This window comes from Chamaea fasciata, unplaced genomic scaffold (genome assembly GCF_029207755.1).
Source record: "Chamaea fasciata isolate MVZ Bird 193981 ecotype frontalis unplaced genomic scaffold, bChaFas1.0.hap1 SCAF_14, whole genome shotgun sequence".
In the NCBI taxonomy this organism is placed as follows: Eukaryota; Metazoa; Chordata; class Aves; order Passeriformes; family Sylviidae; genus Chamaea; species Chamaea fasciata.
The window spans coordinates 8,724,119-8,750,770 of record NW_027094099.1 but is presented as its reverse complement, the minus strand read 5'-3'; the positions used below and the strand labels follow the sequence as shown (position 1 = coordinate 8,750,770).

At 38.8% G+C, this 26,652-nt stretch overlaps 1 protein-coding gene across 2 annotated transcripts in view; it reads left to right on the top strand.

The window, feature by feature from the left end:
• SCG3 (secretogranin III) overlaps positions 1–25,739 on the top strand; it is a 28,282-nt gene extending 2,543 nt beyond the window's left edge. The window contains exons 5-12 of one of the 2 annotated variants that reach the window (XM_066196388.1): positions 355–497; positions 1,606–1,767; positions 2,082–2,259; positions 4,098–4,214; positions 15,371–15,454; positions 16,051–16,179; positions 18,247–18,315; positions 22,464–25,739. In XM_066196388.1, coding sequence (XP_066052485.1) covers positions 355–497; positions 1,606–1,767; positions 2,082–2,259; positions 4,098–4,214; positions 15,371–15,454; positions 16,051–16,179; positions 18,247–18,315; positions 22,464–22,582 — 1,001 coding nt within the window. In that variant the 3' untranslated portion in view covers positions 22,583–25,739. Of the gene's footprint in view, positions 1–354; positions 498–1,605; positions 1,768–2,081; positions 2,260–4,097; positions 4,215–15,370; positions 15,455–16,050; positions 16,180–18,246; positions 18,328–22,463 lie in introns of both variants that reach the window. The other variant, XM_066196387.1, reaches the window with a different exon arrangement.
• Positions 25,740–26,652: the final 913 nt, after the last annotated feature.

Below are 26,652 nucleotides of genomic sequence, written 5' to 3'. Positions count from 1 at the left end.
TTGATCTAAGTGGCCATACAATGAAAGTAGATACCAGGAAGACACAAATAAGTGGATATGGAAATTGTACCAGTATTTTCTATAAACAGGAGAGTAAGCTCCTAAACTTCATCCTTGCTCTTTCAGAAGAGCCAGTCAGAAAGACATTTTTCAAATGTGGAAAATTGGCACAAAGAACTTTTCTCTGTGACTGATTTAATGGTTTGCAAAGCGTGTATCAAAGTATATTCCTAATGTGTCTTAAAATGCAGTTTTGTTCTGAAGAGAAAAAGATGTGGGCAGATATTTTTTACGAGATATTTAATCTAGATAAGTTAGGACGGTCAGCACACAGTAAAACGGTAATCCTTTCAGACGATCCAGATGGCCTCCATCAATTAGATGGCACTCCTTTAACTGCGGAAGACATCGTTCAAAAAATTGCTGCAAGAATTTACGAGGAAAATGACAGAGGAGTGTTTGACAAGATTGTTTCAAAACTTCTAAATCTGGGGCTAGTAAGTATCTTGGTAGTCATCATTTAACTGGTTTTTGGATTGGATTTAATGCTCTTTCAAAAAACAATTTGGATGCACACTCTTTCTGAAGAGAGTGGGACTCAAGGCCTAAGCAAATTTCTGGAGCTATTTGGGCTTGCTGGTTAAGCTCTGCAATAATGTTGTTGTTCCTGTGATGTCTTTGCAACAAAATAGGCCAAACTGCAGAATGTTTCTGATGTTAAAAAAACATTCCCTGATTGCACTCCTCCCATGTCTGCCCTCATTTTTCCTTTGTCTTCTGATTTTCACTGAGTGCTTCTCTATTATTAATTTCTTTTCTGTACTTAAGGGGAAAGGTCTAAACTCATTCCTTCCCACCTAATGCTCATGACACCTAATTAGTGTCATGAGCAAACACATTCTGTTGCTGACTAGTTGAGGATATATTACGTTACTGATTTTTAGGAAGACTGGATTTGTCTCTGACCTCTGAACGTCTCAATGGCTATAGCCATTGCCATTTGGGATCCTTATATTTTAAAATACTCACCTTATCTTTTGAGCACTAGATTTTGCAGTTGGGTATTGCACCCCACTGATTACAGAGGGAGCTGTGGGGCAGCTGCATGGGAGACTTCTCATTCAAGTGACAGCTGTTATGAAGCAAAGAGAAAACATTTTAATGATATCATAGAAAGCTGTTTGCTTTTTTCCCATTCTATACCACTGTATTCTGTTGTAATTATTCAACTATTGTCCATAGATGTGTTGCAGAGCATATATATTTCTTGCAGCTCCATCTTTCAAGCTGCACTCTACTGTGTTAAGTCCTAAAGAGGTTTGGTTTGAAGGCTATATGTGTGAATGGGTGGGGTTTAACTGTACACACATATTATATGTGTATTTCTATGAATATTTGTATATGAGTGTTATAAATGTAGACATGTTTGCATGTGTGTATGTATACATGTATGCACACACACAGGTATTACACCTAAATTGACTGTGCTCAGCTTTTTACAGCATTTACAGCAACCTATTTTTATGCTTATATCAGGTTTCATATTGATGTTTGATCTAAAAAAGCACAGTATCCTCTAAGTACTCTGCACAAATATTTTAACAGATCACAGAGAGTCAGGCCTATACCCTGGAAGATGAAGTGGCAGAGGTTTTACAGCAGCTAATTGCAAATGAAGCAAGGGATCGTGAGAAGGAGTCTGAAGATTTTGATTACCCTGGCAGCAGAGCAGACAGTGGTACAAAAGAAAAGCAACAGGAAAGAATGGTAATTTCTTAGCTAATAATTTTGTCTTGCTTGCCAAATGGTACTAGTACTGCGTTCTTTAGGGAATAGTCAGTTCAATCTCGAAACAAGATGTGTTCTTAAAGAAATTCTGTCTCATAGAAAAAAGAATCATGATTTACTTTAAAATTTAAGCCAGATGTCAACTGACATAACTTTGAGAAAATAGTATAGACTTTACCTTGCAATTAGGACAATGATGGCATGAGGTTGTGATAGAAATTTTTGCTCTGTTAACTCTATCATCAAAAGCAATGTGCTTATAGATTTTTTTTTTAATTACGTCTTATGTGGAGACACCAAGCAAACCTGATCAGGATAGTTTCATCAATGGAGAAGTTGATGATACACTGGATAACACGTGGTCATCATCTAATGTGTTGGAAAGAAGAAATGAGCTGCCTTCTGAAGATAATTTTGAAGACCTCCAATATTTTCCAAATTTTTATGCATTATTAAAAAGTCTTAACTCAGGTGAGCTTGTCATGTGATTACAGAAACATTTAGGAAAAAATTTAAAAATTTAAGATTCTCTGTTTTCTCCTACTCTTTTCCCCACAACTTCCCTAGTTGCAAGAGACCACATGCTTTGAAAATGTTCTGTAAGATATATAGCAGAAACTAATTTGATTAGTGATTTTGATGGCAAAACACTGGCAGGAAGAGCACTCAGAACTGCAAAGAGTGTGACCTAGACAGCCCTTCCCATCTTGTGCTGTGCGATTCAGGAGCGCTGAATTCTTTCCATTCCCGTAAGGACATGATGAAAAACTGGCAAATGGTTTTCCCCAGAGATCTTTCCGGTAACATCCATGTCTTCTAAGCCAACAGAGATGTGAGTAGAATCCTCACCCTGATGGTACCAGTAAATGAGTCTGAGTCTCCCTGCCTTTCCACAAACCACAGGTTTGCTGTTTATTGCAGTGAAAGCCCTGCATGTCTCTTCCTATTCCGGTGCTGGACATCACTGCCTTCCAGTTATTGCAGGCAAGATTGTGGCTCCTTGCCACAGCCCTGTGTCAGCACCCTCTACACACACCCACTCTCTGCAGCCACACACACACTCTAACTTTTAGAAGGATGTGGGGAGGGTGTTGTTTTGTAGATCCCTTGTCCTGCAGGAGCATTAATACTGCTTCAAATTGTCCCCATATGAACCTGAGTGGAGAGCTAAAATGAAAGCCTTGAGGGCATATTTTGCTCAAGTCCAGTCTACAAACTTTATACTCTTCTTCTTGTCCTTTTTAATTTTCCCAAGGCAATTCTGCATGCTAGTTCTCCTTTTTCTACTCACAACACAGGCAGGCATGTTGGGTTTAACAGGTTAACAGGCAAACAGAACCAGGTCCGCTGGCTGCAGATCTGCTGCTTTATGTGTTCACCTGTCAGGTTGTATTGAGCTGGGGAAGAGGAATTCAGTTGCATCCTACAGCTGTGTGTTAAATTGCAGGCAGCAATAAAGAGCCTGTTCAGCAGTTCTCCAGAGTGGCTGGCCCTCTGCCAAGGTTGGGAGTATGTTTCTGACTGTCCCTGACTGACTGTGCCCCTGGCTCTGTTGGGTCCTTCAGTGACAGCAGTGGGGAGAGCTTGTGTGACTGTCATAAGGGAGTTTCACACTGCTAACACAGAAAATAGCAGTAATATTGTTCAGCACGTAAACACAGTGGGAAAAGAAAAGCTAAGAGGCAGTTAGGTGTGGGCAAAAACTGATTATTTTTATATATATATATATATTTTTTTTTTTTTTTGTTTTTTTTTGTATCCTATTCTGAGGTTATGATCCTCCCAGCCATGTAATGCTGTGTTGTCCCAGTATGCAAGTCATGGACCTGTGCACAGTAGCAATCTCATTTGGGACACTTTATGTTTTTGTCATTAAACCCATGGATCTTGGAGAAAAGATCTCTTTCATACAGAGTCATATTGATCTACTAAATAGTTCACAAACAAATAAAAGAAAAATGATAGACTGTAGGAAACTTTACCTATATCTGCCCTCCAACCATCAGTTTGAGATGTCAGATCACTTCATCTTTCTGTGCTTAGTGTTTTTAGCTGTAAAATGGAATTAATACCATTGACCTTCCATGGCACAGCCCCTCAAGACAAAAAGCTATAAAGAACCAACCCCTCATGTTTTACAGGAACAGTTTAAAAAGAAACATATATATAATTTCTTATTGCTAATCCAGCACAGCATTTTCCCTTTTAATGAGTAGGTCATTCTTTATGCATCAAGTTTGCACAGTTTGCAGAATAGTTTTCTCAGGTTGCCTGAAGTCTAACTAGTTTTGCTTCATCCCCTCACACAGAGACAGAGACAAAAGAGAAAGAGACCTTGATAACTATCATGAAAACCCTGATTGATTTTGTGAAGATGATGGTTAAATATGGAACAATCACACCAGAAGAAGGAGTTTCCTATCTTGGTGAGAGTACATACTTTATATAACTGTTATTAATGGTGTGTTCTTCCTCTACCAACAAATTATCTTCTCATCTTACTTGGTCTTACGAAACCTGTTTCAGACCTGTTCATTGAAAATGCTAAAGCTACATTTCTAAATGATTGATCATTTCCTACAGCAGTGTTCAGTTCCATACTACTTTAATATTTCCATCTAATGAAGGAAAGATAATTTATCAGATATGCATTTAGTAGTATTATTACACTTTCACATCTGTGAAGCACAATTTATTTCAATTATTTTATGTCAGGGGAATATGAGGGTTTTCTCTGTTCTGTTAAGGTGGATTATGTACCTGCATTTCCCAAAAGTAATCCAGCACTTCAGATCCTTTAATCTGTCACTGTAGGTAGCTGGACTAGATGGGACCTAATGCTAAGGTTGTCTACCAAGTGAAACTCCTTCCATCTATGAAGAGTGTTACATCTTGGCACAGGAGTAGATTTTGAAGCACTCTTTCCTGGATCCATTTTAGAGTCTGTGGCTATGTAGGTTTTATAAAATCGTTACCATTTCCTGAAGAGGGAATTTGGAATGGCCAGGTTTGTGTCTCATACACGTTTCCTGGCTTTGACAAACTCTCTTCCATTCACTGTAGGCAGCCTGTCTAGTTAAACAAGCCGACCTACAGAAGAAGAGCTGTTCTGTACAAACTCTGCACAACCCTTTCATTTTTCTGAAGTATTTCTGGTCTGAATTAGTCTGAAAAGTTTTTGTTTGCATCAGGGCAATTTCTCAGCTTCATAAATCAGCCTGTCACAGAGACAGGACTGGCAATGGTCTTTCTATGTTGCAGATGCTTGATTGATGCATTTGTAACTGTATGAATTGATTAAATTACTTGCCTACAAACGGTCCAGTGAATCATGACTCAGATTCAGTGCATGACTGCACCTCCTCTCTAAAGGATTCATGATATATCTGACTAAGGCTATCCCTTTATTTGCTGTAAGAAATCTCCTTGAATTATGGGGTATTTGGACAACTCATGCCCCAGTCCAGCTCTTTATTTCTCTATCTGCCAGTACATTTAAAGAAAGATGCACATAAAGAAATGGTTGATTTTAAGCATAGTGGTTTCGGTGTCATTCTAGAAATGAAGACACTATGGCTTGATCAGATATTGCCAAAGTTAATAGGCTAAATTCATCCCTGATGCAAGACCATGCAGATAATGGAATTACACTAGGAATGCATTTTTCCTGCTAAAATTCAGGGCAATTGTTCACATTGGCTTTTGTTTGAGCAAATAGGTACTGTAACCCTGGAAACAAATTGCCATGATGACATACTACAGACGGCAAGGATTAGGTTAAGAGTTTGAGAGGTCTGATTTAGTCTGGATTTAAAGTAAGACTATCAACTGATGTATCCAGACTCTGCCTTGCAAATGAGTGATTTATGCAGAGATGGATTTTGTGCTTCATCAAAGCAACTTGCTGTAGTGGAAAAAGCTTTCTCATAGATTCTCAGGTTGCTTCTGTGGTGTTCTTCTTTTAGACTTGCTGTTTAGAAATCGCTCTAAAGCTGACCTTCATTTATTGAGCTAATACTTTCAAATACTGAGGAAGAGCATCCACAGGAGCATTTTGGCTTCTTGCACTATCCTTAAGCATGGCAGCAATTTTATTGCCCCTCTTACTCATGTAAAAGTTCTATAGTCTGTAATAGCCAGGTAGGTACTGTGTATCTTGGTGCAGTTTGGATTAGGGGATTGATACACAGCTGTGCTTATTTCTAGCAGATAAAGGAATTAGTATGAATATCTGTCAGAGAGAAGAATCTGTGTAAAAAATTGGCAGCTTTTTATTGTTTCCTCAGTCTATAATAAGTGAACAGATTCTGTGGTACTTGGTGGAAAATACCTACTGGGTCTGTGCAGATGGATGACATCCTCTCTCCATTTTATTACAGTAGGAAACTGCCTAAATTAATTTTCCCCACTCTGTGAGTGAAGCCATGCATAAGCTATGCCTCTGAATTATACATCCAAAATAATAAATCATTTACTGAATCAAGTCACAAGGTGCAGCTTTTTTGCCTGTCGCAGGGGTGCAGAGACAGTGGATTTGAATGCATGTACCAGTAACAGCTGGCCTGGGATTTGGAAACCACAGCATTATGTCATCATCATTGTATCTTACTCCAGGTGAAAGTATTTTGCTGCAGCAGTGGCTGATGTTATTAGGTTTAGCTTTAAGTTACAAAGGGTCTAGCTGCAGTGTGGTGCAAGAAAAACAGATGCACAAACATGGAAACACTCAAAGTTTATTTTTTCTAATACATATATTCAATATTATGTAATACATATTTAAAAGCTTTCAATATGCTAAATGTAATCTGTGACAATACAGAAAGCCCAAACCAGCATATTCATACATATGAATCAGGAGAAAAATAATGGCTACCTTTTACAGTATGTGTTCAGAAATTATAGCTCTGGAAGCATTAAAGAGAGCCTGTAACAAACGGACAGAAAATGTGTGTTCAGCTGAGGTGCATCTTACTTGATAATTTTCCTGCTGTGGCAAAATGTCACAATTTTCTATCACTCTTTACTTTCTTAGCTATGAATGCTGTTACAGGGAGCAAATTCTTCTGTGGAGTGAATGCCTCATTACATGTTTCTAGTCTGTTCAAAGGCTTTCAGAAATCTTTCTAGAAAGATCGTCTGCCCTCTGAAGATTGAAAGCTGCTTTAAAATAATTTTTGCAATTAAAAGAATGGACAAACATTGTTTGGTACAGAAAGCATAAGGTAGTAAATTATGACACACGATCTCAGGAGCACAGGTGCTTTGTGAATTAGATCCAGCTGTGCTATTAGCTTGTCCACCTTTGGGTTTGTTGGCAGCATCCAGGAAATGCTGCCCAAACAGCTGAACTCCACTTGCTTGACCCAGCCTGCCAGAGGCTCAGGCTGCTCTCCCTGAACAGGCTGAGTTTTGGGAAGGGCTTGGGACAGTTACTGAAATGACATTGCTGTTGGCAAGGGTGCAGTGACAGAGGGGAATGGAAGTGTTGGAACACTTCCACGTAGTGACCAGCGGAAAGCAGCAAGAGGTTTTCAGATAAGTTGTGAACTGATTCAGCATAAAATACTTCATTATTCATGGCATTCATAATATATATATTGCATAAATAGCTGATACTGATGCTTAAATATCTGATACTCCATGCGCAACTGAAAGGACAATATCCTTCACGGTGCTGAGTGCTTCAAGAGCAAAGGAAGTGTTTGAGCCAATAGCAAAACTCGCTTTGATTTCAGCAGAGCACAACGAGGCATGCATTGCACAGATACTTGTACTGTTTAAATATTAGTTTGTGAGTAGTATCACACTTTTTTTCATTTTCCTTCTGTCTGTTGAGTAACATGATGGTGGAGATTAACTCTGATAGCCTTTCCACCAAAGCCATCTATCATAGACCAGATAAATATTAAGGAAAAGCTTCCTCTACACCACACAAAGAATTTTTGGTATGACCAGTGACTTTCCCTGCATTTGTCAGGCTGTCTAGCTAGTTTTAAAATGAAAGCATATCAGTCCACTACCATCTTTATAAAAGCTCTATTTATAGTAATTATGTAAGGTAAACTATAGTTTTGTAATAGATTTATTTTAATAATGTTGTCAGCTTAGAAACAGGAACAAATGGTTTCTGCCAGTTTGTTCAGATACAGTCGTAAATCATCTCCCACCAATAAGACCAAAATAATGAGTGATTTTTAGAACCATTCTAGGAAATATTTGCAATTAGGGGCTTGGGGCCATAAAAAAGTACATCTTTTAGAGATGATAGACAAATTCTTAAGAGGCATCAGTGTATATATATGAATCCTTTTTACACAGTAGATTAATTATATCCACCTTCTGTGTGCTGCTTACAGGAGTAGAGTTGTAGCAAATTTATCCTTTGCCACCCTAACCAAGTGAAAGATTCATTACCCAATAAACTATTACCCTAAAAATGCAGATTAGTTATGTGCACATTATAGTCTTGTGTGGAGTTCTCATTTATTGACTAGCACATGTAGCACAAACTTTTGCCATCAGTGCTTCTCTATGTCACAGAGACATCTGTATCTTCCACAAATGGAGAAAAGAAAGGAGCAAAGGACTGGAAAGAAAATAAAGAACTCTGTAGCTTTGCTCTCTCTGAAGGAGGTCCCACTTTTTACCCCCTTGTGGGAAAGCATTTAGCCTACTGGAGCCACAGTGTAGAACACACAGCCCACAGCAGACTGGTTGAGGAGCAAACCCCCCCTTATTTAGGAGGGAAATAGAGAAATCATACCAGCTGATCAGTGTGCAGTGTTTGAGTCACAGCTGCCTTCTTCCATAGACCAAACTAAAGCCACCTCTCACACCTTCTCCCTTTGGCTCTGACTCATTGTCAGAATCCACACTGTCCCCCGTGACTGAGTGGGAGACTGTTAGTTAGAAATGGGCATGAACAGATGTCTCTGTTTACCTTTTCCACCCTTATCTCATTTGCTCTTCGTAGACAGCAGGGAAGAGGAGCAAGCCGCAGGACACAGAGCAATGGGAGATGGATTGTTCATGGGGAACTATTGCCAAGGAATACGAACGCTCAATAGTTTGCTCCTTTCCTAAAGAACAGCTGGGATATTTTTCTACTATACTACTGTCTTTTAGGCAGACTGAGGCTGCATGAAAGGGGAAGGAGAAGAGGCAGAAAGTCTCCTATGCTGATTTTTAACATGTCCCTGCCTCTCCACGCTAAGGAATATGAAATAGCTGTTGTGCCTCTTGCATTCATTCTTGGTACCTCCACAGCCCCACTTCTGCAGAAGGCAAAGCTCTGTGATTTCCCCATTGTAGGGCAGTGCACAGTGGACACAGTCTGGCCTTTTCATGGGAGAGGAGAACTTGTTTGAATAATGTGACTAATGCCTGAAGTTCTCATCAGCACAGATGCTGCAGGCCAAAGATCTGATCCTGATACTTGTTTAGTTGGCCAAGAACAGGCAGAGAGCCAAGAGTGTGAGGCAAAGTGCAGATCACAGCCCACACTGGCATCATCTTTCCTCTCCTTGCTGTGACCATAAGCTGATGCTCCCTGATGCAGACTGTGATTTCAGAGGGTGAGGGAAGGTGTGGCTAAAGAAGAACCAGAGGCTACAAGTGGAATATGGACAGTGTCACATGGACCTTTTGTTCATTTTGATCTGGGAAATGAAGCATTTCATATAGGGAACCATTCATGCATAATACCATCATTTTCTTTTTAAAAATCTTTTTTTTTTCCCAAAGGTCTCTTTGATGCCACTGTAGATTTTCATCATAAACATTAAATTATTTAACAATTTTTTCCCTACCTTAATTTTCCTTTTGGTGACTTTCCTTACCCAGTATTTATCATGTGAATGATGCATACAGCTGCCAGTGGGAGCTATTTGATTTCAGGCAGCTCTTTTCTCTGCTACTTATTTTTTATCTGATGAACTAAGGTCACACAGATGCCAGCATACTGTACTATATCTGAAAAGTAGAAATCAGAGACACCTCAGATGGTGAGAGTGGGGTGAATACTGAGGAGCAGCAGTGATTATGTAAAGTATATGCAAATAGTTAAACCCAAGATGAATTTGCATGGAGATAAGATAAAATGATGTGGGGACAGAATGTGCAAAGATCTCAGGCAAGACTGGAATCTAGGAAGTATATTGATTGCAGACATCACTGCACCTTTATAGCTGTTCTTTCTGTAACCTCCTCCATGTCTGTCCCCTGCTACTTCTGCATTTAAACAAACACATGAATGTATTTTTTCCCCATTACTTAGATCTTATCTCCTATTTTCCCCCAGCCAGACTCTCACTGTATAATAAAACAAATGGGTGGCTATGGTGTGAAAAGTCTGTGACCTCACAATTCTCAAAAACCAGGACCACTACACACTATAGGAAACTGGGCATCACCTGAGGGTGACATTGTATGTGAGGGCATAGTATTTTCCATATCCACAGGTTCTAAATCTTCTCAGATATGTTTTGGGAGAGATCCAAGAGTTTTAGTATCACTAATTTCTTTTCCCACCACATTACATGACTATCAAATCACGTGTTCAAGAATCCAAACAAATACTTTACAGTTCATTCCTTTGCTTATCACTATCTACCATTTAAATTTGCAGTTATTTCTTGCAAATATATTGCCTCTTCTACCATTTCCCTTTACTCTCTCTTCTGTGCTTTCCCAACTGAATGGAAATCTCCATCTCCTCATAGTATCTTATTTGACAGATATATTGCTTGGTTCCTCAAAGTCTAGGTTTTGCATCCTCCTAAGTGGTTTGTGTTTCTAAAGGAGGGCAATACTTTTATTTTTTCTCACAGTATTTAATAGCTCCATATCTCCCCCCCCTTTCTGAATTCAGTGCCTCTCTGTTGACAGTTGAGCACTGAGACCCTAAGTTGTGATTTGAGATGATTTTGTGGGTGTGGGGTAAAGAAGGTGTCACTGAACATTTAAAACTCCATCCCACTCCTGCAGGAGAGGCAGCTCTGTGCTGCTTCAGTTCCAAACCATCATGCTCATAAAGGGCATGCTGTGAAAACACATAAAATGTGTGCACAGGCCATGGAGCAGCTCCAGGATGGGAAAGGATTAGCAAAGGACTGCACCACACAGCTTTAAGAGACCTGCAGTAATGCAAAAGAAATGCCTGTGGAATATTAAAAGGATAAATCTGAGAAATAGTCTGTGAGGTAGGGAATTTACTAAGGATGATAAAGGAGACTTGGTCAGAGCTATGTTTACCTCAAAGCACATCTATTTAATTGTGTTTTACTTTTGGAGCTGCTTTTAACCTGATTGCCAAGTGATACTGTTGCTGTCCGAATTTCAAATCACTCTGACCATCTCACCTGTAATCCCTTTACAAGTCATGCCATGACCTGGGACTTTTCACCTGACCTCATGGCAGCATTAGGCTTCAGACACTCCATCACAACAAATCAGTCAAACAGGAAGATTCAGAAGGAAAATTCCCTATCTTGACATGAAAGGCAGGGAGTTAGAGAGCAGCAGGAGATTTGCAAGGCTGAGACCCATCTGTAATTCTACAATGGAGGGATTTCTCTTGTTTGTCACAGTTTTAGCAGTTTATGTGACATATGCTTGATACAGCTGTAGCTGACCAAAGGTCAACTCTGCTTTTGGCTACACTGGGCAAAATCCAATGGATATTGACAGCTCTTGGACACGTACTTGTCCAAAGAATTAATCAAATCTGCTCTTCTCATAGAATAGTCCCAAGCAAATGCTGAGATGTCCAGAGATTTTTCACAGATGGAAAATGGCCTTGCAAACTCTTAAGGATCATCTACTTCAGGAGACAGAAAAGCCCTTGATAACTGTGTTTCTTTAATGCCTGAAATATGTGCATCTCACACAAGCAGTCATCAGCACAAAGCCTTCCAGCTGAAGCAGTTAAGAGTGTATGAACTCATTAAATAAACGAATTTTTTAACTAACATTAAAAGTGATCTCAGATACCTTGATGATCCCTTTTCTCCTTTAATAAACACAGTCTTTTTATGCTGTATGAAAACAGAAAAGCAAAGCAAGTCTTTCTGTGGAAATTTAATTACATAGAATCTCAGCTTCAGTCAATTTGATGAGGATAGAATGTGAAACTGCCTCCCAGGTACAGGGCAATTATGAAGAAGAAAAAGCACTTTGCGGGAAAATTTGCTAGAGTCTGGAAGACACCATGAATCTGTCTATTGAGAAAGGTCCATGTCAGGCTTCCATCACCAATTCCATTACTCAGATGGATATATTAGTTTCTGCCTCTCTAAGAACAAAGTAATTTAATTTCTAATAGTTATCCATGTAGTATCTTTTCCCATGGATTTAGAGGGTGTTACCACAGTACAGATATAACATGCTGGTTTTATGCAGTTCAGATTTTTGGATGCCCAACTTGAAGGACTTTAGAGTTTCAAAAATGCTGGAAATTTGCATTTTCAGGTGGAATTGAGAGCATCTATCAGTGTGTAGGAACTGGGCCTAGGATGTCTCAGAAAGCCTACTCGAAACAGAAGCCCTCCTGCAGCATGAATGCTTCAGTGAGTCATCCCAGATCAAAGAGCAAGTTAGAAAGTGAGGCAAGGCAGGAACCAGATCTTGTGACTCCGGGTGTCTGCTCGGATGATGAGATTATCCTGCTCCGTGGAAAGCTGCCGCCGGGGCATTGACCTATTTACCAGCGTAGGTCACTTCCATTAGCTCAGTAGTTATTGTCCTGTTGTTTTAATTAGTGCCATTTCAAATAAGTGGCCAGCTCTGTGGAAAGGTCAGTACCTTCCTAAGCTCTTCCTCTGTGCAAATTAGGTTGCTAAGGAAACGACACCGGAAAAGTAATCAATCCTTGTTAGACCTAGGCTGGGACAGGCGGTTGCTTAGCTGCTGGCCAGGCTCAGCTCACTCGAGAAGATGATTCACTCCATCAGGGTAACTCAGAGCAAACACTGCTCAGCCCTGGCCTGGCCACACATGGCAAATACAAATATGTTTTGAAACAACACCAGCTGTTAAAGCATTAATTTTGAAGCGGAGCAAGGACAATAAATCCTGTTCAGGAAGAACTGGGATTATCTGGCAATATTCTCTCTAGGGTACACATGTAGGCACATCAGTCAAGCCCCTCAAACACGGACTCTGTCACTCAGGAAATATCACTGATTATAAATGTTCAGATCTGTGTTGATGTGCCATCCAGCTGGCAAGGTAACTTCACCACTTCTCCTGTAAAATGTAGTGCCTGTTACAAGGGCTGTCTTGTAAGTTTGTCCACATCCTTACTGACAAAGCAAAGCTCTGAAAATGGAACACAGTGGTTATCATATTCAGTCTGGCTTTAGTGGCGCAGCTCAGGTCATTAGTGGTCAGCATTGCCTTATTACGTCTCATGGGGCTGGAAAACAATTCTGTACTCACAAAGGAGTGATAGTGAACTCACATTAAATTGTTACTCAAATCAAAGGACTCAGAGAAACTGTACAATTCCTGATGCTATTTATAGAAGTGAATGAATAATGGAGGAGTATAAATCCCATTGCCTGCAGTACCACATGCTTTATGTGGATATGTGTACAACTTTCAAACACTACAATCTATCGACTAAACAAAAACTTTTGGAAATATTAGTATCAGACATTTAAATCTGAAGATGCATTGGCACATTATAATGGAGTCTTTTTGTTTCTTGCTAATAGAAACTTACTGCCTAAATGCAGACACTTTTAAGGAAGAACATGAAAGGCACTTATGAATCAATGCACTTACATATAGGTAATATTTAAAATTTTTAAATACTTTTATTTTTTAAAATACCATGTTTAGGCTTAAAATTAAACCTAATTTAATGGAATACGCTGAATTAAGCTCCAAAATCAGTGACATTTTGCATTTGCATGAATTTAGTGAAGGAGAATAATCTATTTGCTTGATTTTACAAAGGGTTTTTAAGCTCTTAACTGTGTAACCTTATCCTGAAAACTCTGTCTCTTACAACAGAGAAATCCTTATATTGCTGTTAAAATACTAGTATGGTACTGATTCAGGATGAAAACTGGAATCTTAAGATGAACTGAAAGCTTTCAATAAGCTTTGGATCAAGTGATTAGTGAGGCATCAATGCCACCACTATAATTCTGGCTTGTTTTTTATTTCACCAGGATGTCTGACCCAGCTTGTAGCACAGCCCAGACCTGTTTTGTTTAGGGCATATGGAGCAAGGTCAGAAATCACATTAAAGGGATATGTAGCAAATGAAAATATTCACAAAAAACCCCATGGTGTGATGTAGAATTGGGAGGGTGCAATCAGGCAGGGTGCCAACAAATACTGCTTACATTTTAATTTTATGTAAATAACAAAATATAGAGGAGGCAGACAGACAGGATTATGTGATTTCTCATCAGATGGGAGGGACAATTGCTTATGGTGATGTGCCACAAAGAGAAATATGCTTGCTAAAAAAATACTCCTTATATTTCAGTGCTGAGTATCATTCTAATGGAAAAAAATGCTCCCAGCAGATGGATAAAATACTGGCCTTATACAGAAAATATGATTTAAAATATTATTAGCCTTATTATATCTATTCTGCTGCAGTTCTTACATTTCACATTGAATATTTCAGCTGTTTACATAAAAGGAATTCTGACAAATTTCAAAACTAAGTCTCTCAAAAATACCCAGCAACAAGATAGTATGTATGAAATTTTGAATGCATGTTTAATTGAACCTTTAAAAAGCTAATAAAAGGAAGGAAAATTCTACACCATGTCCATAATATGATTGAGGAAACATGGCAGGTTGTATGGTGATCTGAATTTTGAATATCTACTAAGTGTGGTATCAAAAGGACTCTCTTTCCCACATAAGCATACAATGTTTATATCTGAAACATCCTTATGAAGAGGAGTTTTTACTTTCAAATTAGGTTAATTCAGTCCTGAAATTTGCATAGAAATACATTTTCTAGTCTTCTAGAGCTGTATACATGGCCACAGCTGTCTAGTTGGTTTTCAGGTAAATGCTTGACTTCAGCAGCTTTAGAAAGTATTTGTTTTGATCTCTTCAATTTACATGTTTATTTCATCTAAATATAATTTAAAACCCCTTACTAGACTTTTTCTAATGAAACCATATAAAATCGAGACACATAGGCAGTTTGGGATAGTGTTTTCCCACCAGGATGAAGCACATATTTCATAGTCTTGTGTTTTTTGAGAAGTTAATTAAAGCCTTTCATTGCTTTCATCAGAATAAATTGCTTCAGGTAGTCATCTGTATTTTGTGACTTACGTGACTGAAATATAGAATTTGATGCACACTTTTACTGACTTTATGCATATTTGGTACTCTTATTGTCATGATTCAGTTGTTATTTTTTTCAAACAAGATTGATCAATATTCAATATAGGTATTTGTTATTTTAGCATTGGCTCTGCATTAACTGTTCTTTTAGATTTCTGCTTACCATTCAGACTGGTGTTGGGGACAATATAGTATGGATTCTGCATCTTATCCATTGAGGAATAACTGGGGTTTGGTTTTGTTTTGCCTTGATTTCTAGAAAACTTAGATACAATGATAGCTGAGCAGACAAAGAAGAAGCTGGAGAACCCTTCCACTAAAACCAGGACAAAACTAACGGCAGGTACTTACTCTACAATTTTCTTTCCTGGAATAACACATTTTTTAACCTATTCAGTTAAAATCATGCTAATTGCTTTAGCAGCCACACTGCTTGTTAAAGCCACAGTCTCTCAAGGACCTGTACCAAGCCACAGCTCCGTTGTCTAAGCACACAACAAGAGAGAGATTTTCACTTAATTGTCCAGTCTTTGAGAAGTATATTCACTCTCTTTTTATTCATTGGAGTCCAGACATTACACATATACAAAAGCAAGCTGTATCAGTGCTTTTTAATACTAAACAATAATGAAAAAGCATTATCTGTCAACTTTGAATATAGCAAATGCAAGTTTAATAGAATTTTTCTCTGCACAAAATGTGCCTTTGCATTGCAGTCACCTGTATCCAGCTGTTGTTTGTGAGAGCAGAAACTGGCATTCCTCTTTCCAGGGGTCTGGAGTAGAGATGACCTTTAGAAAGCACTTTGTGACAGGCTCCAATGAGGCTCTTCCTCAACCAGCAGTCAAAATGCTTTACTTGGCAAGACTGTGGTGTGGTAATTGAGAAATGCTCCCAGTACATTTGATACAAAATTGTTTGCTTTTGTTATTTCTTTAGACAAGAGTAGTGAAGAAGCAGACAGTACAAAGGAAGAAGCAGCTAAAATGGAAAAGGAATATGAAGTTTCAAAGGATTCTACAAAAAATGAAGGACAAAATGCAGCAGGAAACAGTGAAGAATCTAGAGGTACAGAATATTGCTTTCCTACTATGTGTGCTCCAAGTGATTGGAGTCTTTTCCTCTCTTTGGTATTGATTTTCCATGGTGTTAGCATAAATATCTTCAGTCTGTAGTCACTGGGAGTCAGCGCACAACAGCTTGATTCAGAAGTGTACTTATCTGCCAAGTTTTAAGTATATGACACTACATCCCTTGCTGGGCAGACATTCACAGAATTCACAGACCCTTTTAGAACAATATGAAATGCAAGTTTGATGCAGTAGTGCAGAGAGATTTTGCTTCTTTGCATGTGGCTTTTCAGTGAAAATGGATGGCCAGAATGAATATTCAATAATCTGAGTGGGCCCTTTGATTTCTATAGCTTGTGTTAGAACAACCTGGTACTGAAAGGCAGTGAACAGTTCTGCAATGTCACGGTTTACATTTCCCACTGCCAGAGGTTAAAGGTTATCAGTAATTAACCTGTTTTACATAACTTTGAAAACATTACAGCAGTAAGTTAGTGTCTCCCTAAGCAAATGTAGCACAGTAGTACAGTTATTTTTGTCATGCCTCAGCATGACAAATAATGCCACGTGCTAAATTACACTGTGCTGGCTGAAGTCACCTGGGTGCAAATCAGCTGAAAACAAATATGCAGGGGACATCATTCCTCCTTATTGTGTTGAACTCTTGAAGTAAAATGTTTGTTGGTGCAGAAACCTTTTGGTGAGTTCTTATTGGAAAGGGTCCAGCACAAGTATCTATGTTTTGTAATCAGTTGGTTAAACAAAATTGCTTCTTTTGCACCAGTGCTGTGTGATGCTCATGCTTTTTGCAGTGTTTTCACTCAGGCTGCTCAGTAATGAATTACAGAAATCAGGACTGCAGTAGATTGTAGTCCATCAGTTCAGCTCTGTGGGCAGCCACTCACAGAGGGAAGGTGACATTTTTTCCAGCAGCTTATTTATTTCAACATGGAAGAGGAAAATAGCTCAAGATGGCTGTCTGATTTCACAGTAAAGTTATCTCAATACCCGTGGGAAGTGATAAATAACACATTTTGGTCAACTCTTGAAGATTTGTCTTTTCAGTTTGGTTCAGATTATTTTCCTTTATCTTCAGCCCAATGGCTATTTATGAATTTAAATTGGATCAGTATTTAGTTCTTTGTCTCATGCATTCAATGCCCTTGCTCTTTCACAGAGTAACTTACTGTAAAGTTACTGCACTCCCAGGTCAAAAATGTATCTAATCTAATACTATGAATATATGTATTCATAGTGTATCTAATACTATGAATATATGAAAAAATGAATCTAATCTAATACTGTATCCACTTATTAACAGGCGCAGACATGCATAGTTGGCAGTAGTAACCTTCTACACACTAATCACACTAGGTTTTTGTTCCTGACAAATGTAAGAACATTACATCAATAAAGCTCCAGCCAAGTTAAGAATTCAAAATCCATTAGCTGGAATATTTCCTTAGGGGCCTTATTAGGTAATCCTTGTACTAATTCTCTCCTGTGTGCTTTCTGGTCCAAAAATAGCCATCACTTTAAATTTCAGCAATAACAAGGAGTTTTCATGGTAATTTTAATACATCCTTTTTCTCAGTAAAAATAGTAACTATATTTCAAGTTGTCTTTCCAAAACATCACAATTTTAGGTTTGCTGTATGCTGCTAGTACTACTGTATGGAGGAGTTTTGATACTGAAAGCTCTCAGCCCTAATTATGTCATTCCTTGCTATCTCAACAGCTTTTTCTTTGCTGAAAAATTATGATGATCAAAAAGCTATAGGTTGTTTTTCATCCACATATGCAGTTTCTGTGGATGCCACCAAAAGTTATTATAAAGATCAAAAAAAGCCATGATCCTGAGTTTGTACATGACTAATCTTGCATAGGCAACACCTGCTAACCATCTGTGGGAATTTTGCCTGACTGAGTTTGACAGGACTCAGGTTTTAAACAGAAACTAAGAATAGTTTTAATCTGCCTTTGCTGTGACCAGCTTCACCCAGTTAAGCAAGCTGCATCAATCATTGATGTAAGTGCTTGATTTCTCTCTCGTCCTTTCCTCCAGGGAAATCTGAAGCATATTTGGAAGCAATCAGGAAGAACATAGAATGGCTGAAAAAACACAATAAACAAGGTAACAAAGAAGGTATGAAGTAAAAGGCCTTGACATTGGGGTGGGCACCATATGCATTAAAAAGGAAGTAATTCATATTGTGTTATGTGACTTAACATTGTGTTATACCTTAAATAATAGTAATGTGAAACTGTTTGTGTAGATTATAGTGATCATTAGTGGTGTTAAATAATAGAGGTTAGAGTTAAATAATACAGGTCATGTAAAAGTTAAGCCAATGAACATAAATAGTGAACTAAGGTAGATTAATGTAAACTGGTTCGAATGGCCCCTGGCCACAAAACCCACAGAGTCTGACCAGCAGGGTCAGTCATGTGCTGTCCACACAGTCCTGGTGGTCTGTCTGCCTGTCACCAGGTAGCTGTGTCAACTTTGTCTAGTGCTTCATTTCTTAGCTCATCATGTTGCTTAATTAATGACTTTGTAGATGAGATGCATTTGAAATGTCTGGACATGTCTAGAGAAGCTTGGTGCATCTGGCTAGCATGCCTGCACCAAGAGCAATGAGTCCTGTTCCATCACCAGGAACAGTTGAGATGCAAACTTCTGTCAGTAGCACTGTAATACATTGGATTACAGCCCAAATCAACTCGAATGACTTGTAGCTCTCACATGCAAAGCTGTGTAGAAGGGAGCAGTGCCTGAAGCAGCTGCACAGGGTTTGCTCACCAGCTGTCCCACCATTTGCCTCTTGCTCAGAGGCAGGGCTGTGTGAGAGCTGCCGGCAGGGACAGAACAGCAGCAGGATTTCGCCTTTATTTCTCGCAGATCTTTATTTATCCATACCATCTTTCCCCTCAAGTTCTTACATTAAACCAGCCTCTTCTCCCTATTCCCAGCCATAGCTGTGTGTTCTGCCATTGCCTGCTCTGGAAGTGAAGGTTCCTAGCCAGGGGATCCATCCCTGGGCTATGACTGGCGCCTGGCGAGAAGGATCCTTCTCGCACCAGCCAAGCAGAGGGTGATCTGAGATGCGATTAGCCCTGGGTAATCTGTCCATCCTCCCTGTGAGTTGAAGTGTGTATGAATTCCATTTCAGAGATGACTGCGTGCCTACAGCCCAACATATTCATTTTTCTCTACAAAAATTGTAATAGGAAAGACCATAAAAAAATTCCTGTCTCTCAAATCATTTCTACACATTGGCAGCCATGGAAGTTAGCAGCAGGCCTACATATTTGCTCAAGAGTTTTCCTGCCAATTTTAATTAAAGGTTCTGTTTAGCAATATACTCATTGTAGTAATTAGATCTCCATCATGTGTGATTATATCTCTGTATCACACATACTGCCAGAGCAGCCCCTTGCTCCTCTTTGTAGTAATCTTTCTTCTGCACTGCTGCAGTCTGAAAATGGCTGTGACTGCAGATCAATAGCATTTCATCTGCCTGTGAATGCAGTAAGACATATATATATATATATATATATATATCTGTGTAGATGGATTTTCATTTGCACTAAAATATCTTCATTGTGCTCTGGCAATGGAAATAGGCCTTAAAGTGAGTGTAAGTTATGATAAAATTAGAATAGTATTCTTCCTCTTCTGGTACATCATCTTTATTGTGCCTTTTCATACTCTTTATTTTTGTAAAATGCTAATTCAGTTCCCCTGGGATGATGTTAAGTACAGTCAGGGTAAGCTTATCTAACCGTGAATGCATTGCAGTGTTTCTTCAGTGCAAGATGAGGTGGTGTTGCTGTGGTCATCAATCATTTCTCCACTTCCAGCTGGCACCTGGGGGCTGGCAGAAAAGGGATTCTCAAAGTAATTCATGGATTAAAATGGCCAGACTTTGCCAACCCTACTCATGGATTGGTTTACTCACTGAATATCCTTGAAGAGATTTTGGTTTTCTTCAGGCAAATGCTTGTGGGTCCTTCATTTTGTATGAATTTCAGTAGATATTATTCATTCAATGACTAATAACCCTGGAAATGCTGATTTGCATTTCTGCAGTTTGGAAGTATCAGCTGTCTATTAAGGAGGCTGGTAAGCTTGAGTGGCTGGGATGATTTCAAGTTAAACACATCAAAAGCCTGGATTTTGGGCTCATTGCCTTTTGTGTCCAAAGTTTGTTTTGCTTGTTTACAACCCACAGGCTCCACAGGCCTGCCCTTCACATCTCCCAGAGCTGGCTTGATGCTTGAAACCATTGCAGAACTGAGCATTTAACTGATACATGCAAAGAGCATGTGTGGATTGTTCAACAAATACTTAGGTAGTTCAGAGCTTCATCACACTAACAGCAGCCATTTAGAAATGAAAGCAAATCCTATCATTAATTTCAATGGCAAATGGCTTGATCTGAATATGCAAGCAAGAGCTCACTTCATTTACTGGAGCTGTTTCACAGCTCCATGTAATGCTGCAGCTGTTGCAGTGAATCAGCACCCAAAGCTGATTTTTCTAATTACAATAGATTTAAAATGAGTATTAGAAATTGGCAGTTATCAATTTCTAGAAAAAAAAATTTAAATTGCTGTGAGATTTACAAATTAGCCCGAATTGGATAATATCATAATGGTTGTAATCCCATACAGGATGTTTAGTAATTAAACCTTCACATCTCCACATAATAATCTTAGAGTTAGAAACAGTATTCTAGAAGTAAAATAAGCATGAAGATTTTAATGTGAAAAATGTGGATATTAAGTTAATTTCGTATTTGTTCTTCATTCATTTCCATTCCTTGGTATCTTTCACTGGAGATCCTCATTCTGTCAACATGAATGAAATCTCTCATCCCAATTACAAAATTGCTCAATACTACTTGTCCCTATTACTCATACAGGGTGGAGACACAAGCAGGTTACATTCTCTTAAGTAATGACAGTAACACACCAGACAAGAAATCCTCGCCTCACTACAGCAAATGGCAAAATTCCTGCTAACACAGATATGGAGAGGACACCTCTGCAGGAGTGGGGAGTGTTGAATATCAATTTTCTGCATTACTCATTTGAAATTGCCTTATGCTGTTATAAAAATGATCATAAGCATCAATTTGCTTCTTAAATCATTCTATTTCTATCCCATTTTGGTCAATTTTTGAAACGTAAAAAAACCGCAAATTCATTATTGTCTGTTTTGTTAACAATGCACAGTTTGACAGAAGATGCTTTCACATACTGCGGTGAGATGTTAAACATTGGACATTGCAAAATCAGTTTTAATGTATTCTGAAAGCTCCTTTTGTGGAATAATTTATACTGAAAAATTCAAAATGTATTCATTCTTGTGAAAGATACTAATTCATTTAACTTAGTATGAACCCTTGAAACATTGATATTCTTCTTCTGATTCTAGCAAATCAAGCTTTACATTTATGCAACTAATTATGAACTGAAACTTTATTGTGTTTGTGTGTGAATATACTGAATCTGCTGCCAGAGTCACGACTACACAATAGGTTACCTTTCTATGTTATTTGAAAAATTGCTTTGCAGTAGAATTCTTTTCCTGGAAAATAGTGATGTTTTCCAGCATAAGAGAAGTCTATTTAATGCATATGGTGTGAGTCAGGCTGCGTAGATGCACCCATCTATTGGAAAAGGAGGAAGGATCTTTCTCTGTTGCAGATTGACAGAGGAGGATTGTCAAAAACTGACACTAACACTGTGTCACAAAGACTGCTCACTGCAGTAGTTTTCAAACCAGAATATTATGTTCTGTATCAAGGTAAATAATGGTATTATTTTTGATCTATTTTCAGAGTTGCTTTCATGAATTTCCACTACAGTGGTAGTAAGTGGGAATTTTACTGGGATTTCAACTAGAAATAATCCATTTAATACTTTCTTTTGATTCCATGACAGTTGTGAAAATAATAGAGCACAACAGCTTTTGCTGTGCAAAATAGAACATCAAATCCCTGGACCAGAAAATACTCTTCCTTTAGCATTTGACAGCAGTCAATCAAGAGCAAGAGATGATTATTCCTCTGGGATATTAAAAGCACCGTGGTGTGTAGAAAGACTCTGCAGCTGTTCTGGGTTTTTTAATGGTTTAACAGGTTGCACTTAGAGAGAATTCTCTTCATGTTTGATAAAGCTCTTTGGTTGGATAAACTTTACAATGACATTGTTTCTTAGGTGAAGCAGTATGATGGCAATGACTCATTGTGCAAATGAATTCTTGTTTTTCAGACTATGATCTTTCAAAGCTGAGAGATTTCATTGATCAGCAAGCTGATGCTTATGTGGACAAGGGCATCCTGGACAAGGAAGAGGCTGATGTAATTAAACGCATCTATGGCAGCCTGTAAAAAGTTAGTGACTGCCAAACCTGTAGAAATCTAGTCTAGTTTCCCCCACTCCTGGCTCAATGACTTACAATCTGTTAATTTGAGGAAATCATTAGAAATGCTCTGTTTACATTGTACTGACAACTCCAGACAGAAATGAAGAGCTGTAGTGCTCCATTCACTTTCTGCATACTGTGTTTTCCTACATTCACAAATCAACCCTAAACACCAAATTCTTACACTGAATTTCTATTTGATAACATAAATATTTCTGTAATGCTCTCTGATTTATTGTTTGTGTTTTGTTTACTTTTGTAGCTAAAACAATAATTCCTGATGGAAATTTCTTTTAATGCTACATTTTTTTGCTTTCACTCAACAAGCTTTCTATAGATGCAACTATGTAAAGGGCATTATGAGAAAATAGTTCATAGTTCTCTAAATAAAATATTTGAAAATAATTTACCTATTAAAGTTTTCATTAATCTTAATATTATTTTATATTCATTTATTTTGGTTTTAAATACTAACATCTTTTTTTTGATCCTTTCTTTCTTTATGTAGTATTCTGTAACTTGGACTGTAGTGTCCTTAGCTAACTGATAAATCTTAGACATTACAATTGCCTTCCATATTACAGAGCTGAATTCTCCTCTTTAGCATGTGTGAACATTCTCTTTGCACCATTTGATGATTGTGCATGCATAATTAGTTGAATTCCTGATGTGAATATCCTGATAGCAAATGTAAATAGCCCTTGCTTTCTCTAAAGAAAAAAAGAAAGCAACTCAAGTAATTTTGTATGGAAAGCGAAGTATGCAACTGGAGATGTTTTTAGGAAAATGGGCCCTACTTTTCAGAAAGACTTAAATAATCTATTCTGAATATCAAGTCTGTGGTCTGATTTCTGACCCCTGTTTCTGTGCTGAGCAGTATTATCTTGGAGAACTCCTTTTTTATTTTGGCCTGTATATGCTAGCATTAGCCAGGAATTTGGTACTTCCCAAAGGATCAAAAGGAAGAACAAAAATGTCATCCTCATTCTTCTTCCTCAACTAACAAAGTTTTGGAAGAATGGTTTATGTGGTCTTTTACCTTTAAGTGAATGGATAACTTTATGTATGAAGAACTGACGAAGCAAGATCAAAGGTAAAGAAGCATTTAGAAAGGTAAATTTCAAACAGAGTCCCAGAAGATGTAAGGCCTTAGACCTATCACCTGCAGGAAATCCAGGAAAGCCCTGTACTCTTTACTTAGTCTTCATTCATAATTGAGGTTATCCCTTCTCTGATTTGTTTTTTTAACTTATGATATCTCTAAGATTGTACAGTTAAAAAATGGTATCTGATGCAGAGGTTGGAATTTGCCTGCCAATGAATGGAGATGCTGATTTAGAGCACTGCCTGCACAGCACAAAGTCCTGTAAGTGTTAAGTCACTCCTTGGGTCATTTCCTTCCTCACAGCTGGAGGTGAAAGAGGAGGAGATTTGAGCAATGTTTTCAGCCAACTGAAGTAAACTCTGGAATCCCTGGAAAACATAAATTGTCAACTGAGCACTACTGATAATCAGTATTACATGAATGTGATAGCACTGAGGTGTAAGAGAATAACTCCTTGCAAACTGATGAAACATAAGCCAGTGAATGTTTTCTAGCATCCACAAAATACATCATCACTGCCTGCTCATACACATCCTGATGTGAATCATTGAATTGCAGTATCAGTCACTAATGGTGATTTTCTTTTTTAGATAAAAACTGTATTCAAAAATGTAATTGATGTAAGCTTCCTCTGACAAATCTAGATTAGTTCTAGACTAAGGACTAGTTTCTCTAGTCTTAGAAACTCTATAGAGAAAATAATTAGGAAAAAGAATTAATGTTATTTTAAATCAGTGCATTTGTTCTCATCTAAACCCTCTCATTTGTTTATTATTATTTGCTGTTGTTCCCAAAGATCCAAATTTCTTTATGTCCCTATAGATCTCAGTTGCATTGTGCAACAGCTTCTGACTTCCTTTCTTATGTGACTATCACATGGGAAAAGCAAACTGTTTCCCAATTTGGATTTATGACAGAAATCAGGAGGATGGTAACTAACCATAGACCTTTACAGCTGGGGAAGTGATAGTGACCTAGGGTCTGCATTTGAAAAAACAAGAATGGACAAACTGTCCTTCCCCAATGACTACTTTTAAAAAGACCCCAAATTTTCTTCTCCTGTCAATATGATGATTAGTATAAGAATAATTTCAGTTTTCATTGGAAGTTAGTTTCTTACTTCATCCTCTCGCGAGTCTGGTACTAAAGGGCAGACATCATTAACTAGTTACCAGTGATTATGAACAGTGTGTGGTGATATTTGTTAACCTCTCCATTTTGCAAATTTTATTGCTTCAACAAAGTATCAGTGACGTAACTTAGGAAAACACAAACCCAACAATGGGTATGACCTGATTGTATTTCAGAGTATGCACACTCTTGGACTTGCTCTGTGCTTACCCTGCTGCTGTGCATCCCTGGGGTGCACATGGAGAGATAACTGAAGCAGCGTGATGAGTAGCTGAGAACAGAGCAAGTCTCTGACAGATAGACCAGAAACCACAGCTACGGTTCCTCAAACTAAATTCACTTTCCATCCTGCCCAAGCCCACTAAACTTGTTACTTGAATGCTTCAAATACTGGTTCCATTGCTGGTACATGGAATGAACATCTATCAGTACATCACACCTTTCAGAACCAGGCAGTGAAACACAGCCAGCCTGATGAATCACCCCGCATTCCTAAAGGGCTGTGACTTACTCGAAATAAAATCAAACCGAGTGACGCAAGTTTCAACCTGCACCACACATCAGTCCTTATTTTGCAGGGAACACTTGGAGCACATTAGGACTTGACATGCACTGCTGTGGGTTTAGCCATAATTAGTAAATAAAAGTGCTTGCTTTCTTCCTGGTGAGAAAGGTATTTTCAACAACTGCACATCTCTGTTTTAAAACTGACAAAAATTGGTTTCTGTGTTGTTTCTGTCTCTGCTGGATCCTTCAGAAATCCTTCACTTCTAAATTATCACTGAAAATGTAATAAATACAATATATATGGTATTCACCTTTTGAGCTTTTCTAATAGACTATTGTTTCTGATACTGTACTTTATTAAACACTTTACTACAAGCTACATTAGTGTGCTGCTTTTGGCTGGGGTAGACTTTGTTTTCTCCACAGTAGCCAATATAGGGCTATGTTTTGGATCTGTGCAGGAAACACAAACGTGTTGATAACACAGAAACGTTTCAGCTCCTGCTGAGCAGAGCTTGCACAGGGCCAAGGCCTTTCCCGCTCCTCGCCCCACCCCTGAGGAAGCTGGGGGGGCACAAGCAGCCGGGAGGGGACCCAGGCAGAACAGCTGATCCCAGCTGACCCAGGGGATGTCCCAGCCCCTGTGGTGCCATGCTCGGTGTGTAAAGCTGGGGGAGGAGGGGGAAGGGGCCAGGGTGTTCAGAGCGACGTTTCTTTTGTTTTCCCTAATAACCCTTCCTTACGGCGGAGCCCTGCTTTCTTGGAGATGGCTGGACACCTGCCTGCCCACGGGAAGGGGTGAATGAATTCCTTTTCTTTGCTTTCTTGCCCAGCTGTTGCATTACCTATTAAACTGGCTTTATCTCGACTTGTGAGTTTTCTGCCTTCCACCCTTGTGGTGCTCTGCCCCATCTGTGTGTGCGGGGAGCGAGTCCCTGTGAGGAGCTGGCTTGCCAGCTGGGGTTAAAGCCCAAGAAGCGGAACAAGGCTGCTGGTGTGTGCCAAAGAGAATGCATCTTTTCTATGTGCTGCCCAGCCGTTTGAGGCCATCCTGCACCACGGAGCACAGCAGTTCACTGCCGGGCAGGAAGGGGTGGGGTGAAGGTTACATGCAGCTGCAGCACCTGCTGGATTCACAGGGATTTAGAAGCCTCCAGCCACATTGCAACCGAGTCCCGAATGCAGATTTTTTACCACTTATGTCCCACATACTACACTTAAAAAGATCCTTCTCCAAGCCTGCCCAGGTTTTGACTTTTCAAACTTTGACTGAAGAAATATGTAAAAACAAA